Raw genomic sequence first — 6,743 nt, forward strand, 5'->3', positions numbered from 1 at the left:
CGCTGATTAAGTTGTAGTTTGGTATTGGAAGGTTAAGGGCTTCCTTGATGCCTGCCAGAGAACAGTGTAAAAGTGCTTCGTGGAGGAGCGAGGTATTGTCACGTCGAAGGTCTCAGGCTCAACTTGCTTAACAAAGTGAAACTCTCTCTTTAAGTACGAGACTACGCATGCGCAACTCGAGGGGCTTCCGGTGGTGAAGTCCCCTGCGCATGCACAGAAATGTACTTCCTCAATGGCGGCTATAATTTTGCGCCACTACACACTCTACTTAAAGTTTTTTTCCTCCCCAGCATGCATAATTCTTGTTGCATAGGTCAAAAACCAGTGCAATTGTTTCTACTGGTTAGTCCACATTAATCCATAAGGAGCATAGGGCTGGTTTCCTAGTTTCTCTGGCATATAATTTCCTCCTTACATGGGATGCCAGTCAATCACAGGATTACTCATTTTACCAGCTGAGTAAACCAGAGCAGCATGAAATAAAGTGTTTTGCTCAAGAACACAATACATTGCCCAGTCCAGGAACTGAAACCAGAGTCTTATAAATCAGGAGTCCAACATCCTAACCACTAGTTCATCCACAATTTCCTCTACTGTCATTGTTTTATTGTCTAGTCTCATTTTAAACTCAATGTTTCTGGAGTAAGTCTATAAGGATATTTCATTACAATCACTCAACTCGCAAGAAATATCAGCCAAATCTGTCTCAGATCATAACCTGCGAGAGAGGATGATCATGACTGGAACACTCTTGATTGTTAAACTTTATCAGAATTGAATTGGGACTAAACAATGCAAGGTTCCCACAATGAGCCAAAGCAAGCCAACCTGATAGAAATATTTGCTGAATCTCCTGCCAATCACACAGAAACATCTTAAAAAAGGAAGAGAATACTGGATAATGTAACTTTAGACCATTTCTATGCTTGAAATTAAAGACAAGGACAATCATAGCTGGAATGCCTTTGTTCAAAGGCCTATTTGATTAGGGCTTCCCTTAGACTAAACAATAACATATATGAAAATAAGAAAAGTAATAAAACATAGCCATACCTCAATTAATTTATATAAATCTTTAAAATAAATCTTAGTATCCAATGAAATCTTGTTATCTTTAAACTGTATTTGGTAATGGAACATTTGTGATTGATGATGCACACTTAAAGAATATTCTCCAATGTTTGTTACACTTTTTCGTATCAAAAACGAACCATCAACGTTTTCTTTTAAGATGTCTTCTGCTTTCTGCCGAGTTATATCTCTGTGAAACCATCTGAAAAATACAAAGAAAAATATCAATGAAGAAGAGTGTTGGGATTTTTTCTTATTTAAACGGATAATTTTTATATTGTAGCTACTTGTTCTGACTTCTATTATAATTCCATTCCCAACTAGGTTTACTAATGCAACCCCCAGAAAGAATTACAAAAAAAAAAAGCAATATTCATTTCAGGAGGATTTGAATTTAGAATATAAAGGGCTGTAACTAAATACCAAGTAGCTTTTAATTCCATTCAGCCACTGATGAGAACTCAATAAGCTGTGGGTTTTTTTTTCTATACTGGTTGTAGGCCTAACAGACATGGTTGAGGTGCTTACATGTTTAGATAATTAGCTTTGGGTGTCAGTACATAGGTAGAATTTGAATTTAGAGTGCAAATCAACTGCAACAGACATTGCAAAGTATCTCATCTGATTCCCTAATGATCTGTCAGCCCATAGCTTTAAACAGATATTTTATAGATCAACTTTCAAAGGACAAAAGGTAAAATTGACCTTGGCAGTGTTTGAATACAACAAAGAGAGCTGGATTGGATATTTTGAGTCATTCTATCCTGCCTTTCGTTTTCAAACCTGATGCTAACAAGCACTTAAAGAGAATTAACAGAAGACACAGCTACGTCAGTAACTGGAAAATTATTATCCCTCCTACCAATACTTCACGTCCCACTCAAAAGAAAAAAGAAGAGGTGGCATTTCATGATATCCCATGCACTGCAATGAAAGATCCATTGTTTATTTGCCATTACAAGGCCTAATAAGTCCTGACTTGTGCTGGACGTGTATTACAGCAAAAGGAAAACAATAGTGGAGAACCAGACTTAATCTCTCATCTTTAACTTCCTGGAGCAGTGCAAGCAGAGCCAAGACACCTGAAGGTAAATCAGGGATGCAGTAGGACAGCCAGAGTGATTTATGTCTCACATTATCTCAATTAATGTTGCTGGATATTACCATTTTACCCATGAAAACACACACACTGTCACAAATTCACTCTTCTAATGTGTAGGTGACAAGCTATTAAAGACTTTGAGAAAAAAAGTTTAAAGCTCATCCTCCTTATCAATGTTATTTGTTTACAGAAAATAGTGTATGGAGTTACAGGTGAGAGATAGGGGCCATTGGATGATAAACTACGGAAGTGGTAGTATTTAATTGTGGAAGCTGTAGCGAGGCACAAAGAAGCCAGCGCCATTTTGAAATAGTGAGATCTCGCTTGCAACCATTATTTCAGGAAAAGACAACATTGGACATCTCCTCTTCATTTGGCATGGAAAAGGGATTCAGATTTTTGTCCGGTGGGGGATTACAGACGTTTGAATGCAGTCACTATTCCCGATTGCTATCCGATAAGAAATCTCCAGGATTTTTCTTCAAACTTGCAGAGTTGTACTATTTTTTCCAAGGTTGACCTCATCCGGGCTTATCATCAAATTCCAATGAACCTTGATGACATTCCAAAAACTGGCGTTACCACTTCTTTTGGAAGTTTTGAGTTTCTGTTTATGAGCTTCAGTTTGCAGAATGCAACGAGCACATTCCAGAGGTTTATTGACGAAGTTGTCCATGGACTTGACTGTGTGTTCGCTTACGTGGATGATTTGCTCATAGCTAGCAACACACATGAAAATCACCAACACTTATCTCAACTTTTTCACACCTACAATGTGTGAATCAACCCCAATAAGTGTGTTTTCGGACAGACCTCCCTGGAATTCCTAGACTATTAGATCGACTCTAATGGTATCCGACCTCTCTCCTCCAAAGTTGATGTAATTCAACGCATCTCTCCTCCCACTTCTTTACACCAACTGCGTCATTTCTTGGGAATCATCAACTTCTACAGGAGATTCATACCTAAATGTGCAGACAAGTTACTTCCCTTGACTCAACTACTGAAAGCAAATAAAAAAAAATTCTTCTATCACTTTATCTGCCGAGACTTTATCTTCTTTTGAGTCAATCAAGAAGGAAATAGCTTCTGTTCCTTTGCTTGCGCATCCGGTTCCTGATGCTTATCTCTCTCTAACAGTTGATGCATCAGATTCTGCGGTTGGTGCCATTTTACAACATACTGTCGATAATCAAATTCGACCTTTGGCATTCTTTTCTCGTCAATTAAAACCAGCTGAACATCGTTACAGTATGTTTGATCGTGAACTCTTAGCGATCTACCTGTTGGTTTGTCATTTTCTACGTCAACTCAAGGGCCAAGATTTTGTGATTTATACTGATCACAAGCCTCTTATGTTTGCTTTGTCATCTAAATTGGACAGACACTCACCTCGTACTTTTCGTCACCTGGACTACATTTCCCAGTTTACAAATGATATTCAGCTTATACCTGGAACAGAGAACATACCTGCTAACACACTCTCTCGCCTCCCTGTGTGTTCTCTTTTATCTCCTGCTGCAATCGATTTAACTGCCATTGCGCAAGATCAGCCAGCTCTGGACACATTGGATCTAACTTCTACCAAGTTGTCCTGTTGCAAGTTTGCCTATCTTTCACTTCTGTCTGCTGAAGGCACAATCTTTGTGACACAGTTACTGGTTCTCCCATGCCGTTTGTACCTGCGAACCACCAGCGTTTCATTTTTGATGCCTTGCATTCACTGTCACATCCTGGCATCGCTGCCGCAGTGAAGCTTATTACGGCTCGGTTTTTCTGGCCTAATATGCGCAAGATGATATTGGGCACGCTTGTGTGAAATGTCAGCATTCTAAAATCCACAAGCACATTTGCACACCTCTTGAACAGTTTTCTCCACCGGAGACTCACTTTCACCATGTCCACATTTATCTGGTTGGACCATGGCCTGTCAGTCGCAGTTTCTCTTACATATTCACATGCGTCAATTGCTTCTCTCAGCCTGAAGCCATTCCAATAGTGGATATTTCCATTGAGTCAGTTGCTCAAGCTTTCGTTTCTGATTGGATTGCTCGTTTTGGTGTTCTTGTTAAGTTAACCACTGACCGTGGACGCCAGTTCAAAGCTTCTTTATTTCATGAATTATCACGAATCCTAGGTGTTCATCATATTCGTACAACCAGCTACCAATGGGATGGTCAAATGTTTTCACAGGCAACTGAAGGTCACTTTATGCGCCTCTCCTGATCTGCAGTCTTGGACAGAGTTCCTGCCTATCGTTCTTCTTGGTTGTCGCACTTAGGTTTCTCCTCTGCCGAACTCCTTTACAGCAGCACCTTGGCACTCCCTGGTACAATGTTAGCACCAGCCAATTCATTGCATCTTGATCTAACGTCATATGTCACCAGACTTCACTCGTATTTCTCAAGTCTTTCACCAATGTATCCACATGACTAATCTGTTCTCTTTCACGTCCCACCGGACATTGACAAGAGAACTCATGTTTTTGCTCGGGATGATTCTGTTAGAGGACCGCTCGTTTCTTGCAGTAAGGGACTGTTTTGTGTGCTATCTCACACACCCAAAACTTTTAGTCTCGACATCAATGGTCAGACAGAGACCATGTCAGTCGACAGGCTTAAAAAGGCATATTTTGAGGTTTCCACACCCTTCAATGACACTCCGGCCACACCCACTTTTGATCCTTTACAACCACCTACACATCCACCCGCACATGCACCTTTGACCACACCATCAACTACATCACCACAACCTAACACAAACAAACTTTATGTCATCAGGACAGGCCGTACTGTGCATTGGCCTAAAAAACTTACCAAAACTATTTATATCTGACAATCTCTTTTGCGTTTCTTGTGACAGACAATTGCTTTCTTGTGTTACTGAACAATTCCAATACTCTGCTATTGAACATTTTGTCAAATTTTGTGCATGCCAATTTATATTTCTTGCAATTATTTTTCTTTTTGACATGTCACATTTTTGTACCATATCTTGTTGTTTGCCATCTTTGCTCTTTTCTTGTGCCTGCTCCAGTTATTCTCTATTTTTGCACTGGCATTCTCAGAAGGGAGCCCCTATAGCGAGGCACAAAGAAGCCAGCACCATTTTGAAACAGCAAGATCTCACTTGCAACCATTGCCATACACAAGACAAAAACGAGATCTTGCCTGCAATCCATTATTTAAGGAAAAAACAACATTTTCTCACACCGACGCCAAGCAAGACTTCAAAGCAAGGAGCTCACAGCGGGCTTTTGTTCCGCTGTGATACCACATACATTGTCTCCAGAGATTATTGAACCTCACGTGTATGGGAGAGAAGGCTAACTACGCACTGCTGTGAAGATGGTTACTGAAAGTAAACCCCTTGTACGAAGCACCTGTGAATAAACGGTTATTGAATTTACTCCACCTGAGAACTTCATTCTTCATATTTCCAGCTCCTTGAATCAACAGTATAATTATAATGGAAGAAGATGATACCCCAAAAGTATCATAAAAACCTTTCCATTATAAAGCATTTGATAACAGTAATAACAATCAAAGAATTTGCCAGCAAAATCTTATAAAATGACAATGTTCTAAAAGATGTATATGATAAATAAATGTTTTTAGTTAAATGTTCATTTTGAGACGATTAAATAAACATCACTGGTATCCTGCCACCTTTCATACTGAGTTTTTAATTTTCCTTTCTTTCATAATTTCCCTTTTTTTTTTTATTCCGTAAAAATAAAGAAAATTTAAATCAAGGCAGGCTGTATTTAGTACAATTAAGAGGTTATTTGTTTAAAGGTAATCCGGTTCTGACCTCACTACACAGTACGAAAATGCATTTACTCTCCACCCTTTCACAATTACGCTGAGATCTTACCGTGAAGTATTGATGCGTCTTTTAGAAAAAAAAATACAAAAGTTAAGAAAAATAACTTATATAGCCTAATGCGCATCTGAATATAAGTTTAGAAATGCTAAGTTAAAGAGCTTTGGGTATTCATGGAAACTATTCCCCGCAACACTAAGCCATTTCAAAACTCATTGCAACTACTAAAAAGTCAGAACAGGGCTGGCGAACCCAATTACAACTGCCCCATTCAGTGTTTGTTGTTTAGCTTAGCTCTGATCAAACAGATTTATCATCGAAAGACATCCCAAATGAAGCAAACCCGTCTTTTTGTATTTTCCAGGCAGTATATTCTTAAATTACATTATCGAATGAGTTCTTCCCTTCTTTTGAAAACGGCAGAGTTTAATTTGAGGGATTTGTTTGTTGTTTCTTGCAGGTCAAATGACCACATAGATCCTCTCTCGTTAGCTCACAAGTTGCAGATGTATTTATGAGGGCGTAGACATATGGAGAACTGAATGTATCTGGCTTATCTCAAGTTTTATTTATATACATAGTCACTTCTTTTTATAACGAAGCCCCCCCCCCAACCCCACCAATGTTGATTAATCACAGCGGATTTATCACGATCAACAGAAACTTCCGTCTTACATATTTTTGTTTGACTTTTTTCAGAATTAATGTATTTCAAACTACTATTTATCCTTCTGTTTTTTTAAAA

The 6,743-nt window shown here is 38.8% G+C and overlaps 1 protein-coding gene across 1 annotated transcript in view; it reads right to left on the minus strand.

Annotated features, from left to right (window-relative positions):
• The window catches only part of LOC106876246 (tyrosine-protein kinase CSK), a 30,020-nt gene extending 27,171 nt beyond the window's left edge, over positions 1-2,849 (minus strand). Inside the window, exons 1-2 of the mRNA XM_052966725.1 lie at positions 2,665-2,849; positions 1,054-1,273 (exon numbers count right to left, since the gene is read on the minus strand). Of these exons, the coding sequence (XP_052822685.1) occupies positions 1,054-1,273; positions 2,665-2,849 (405 nt within the window). The remainder of the gene's footprint in view (positions 1-1,053; positions 1,274-2,664) is intronic.
• Between the last annotated feature and the right edge of the window lie 3,894 nt (positions 2,850-6,743).

Source organism: Octopus bimaculoides, chromosome 3 (genome assembly GCF_001194135.2).
Source record: "Octopus bimaculoides isolate UCB-OBI-ISO-001 chromosome 3, ASM119413v2, whole genome shotgun sequence".
In the NCBI taxonomy this organism is placed as follows: Eukaryota; Metazoa; Mollusca; class Cephalopoda; order Octopoda; family Octopodidae; genus Octopus; species Octopus bimaculoides.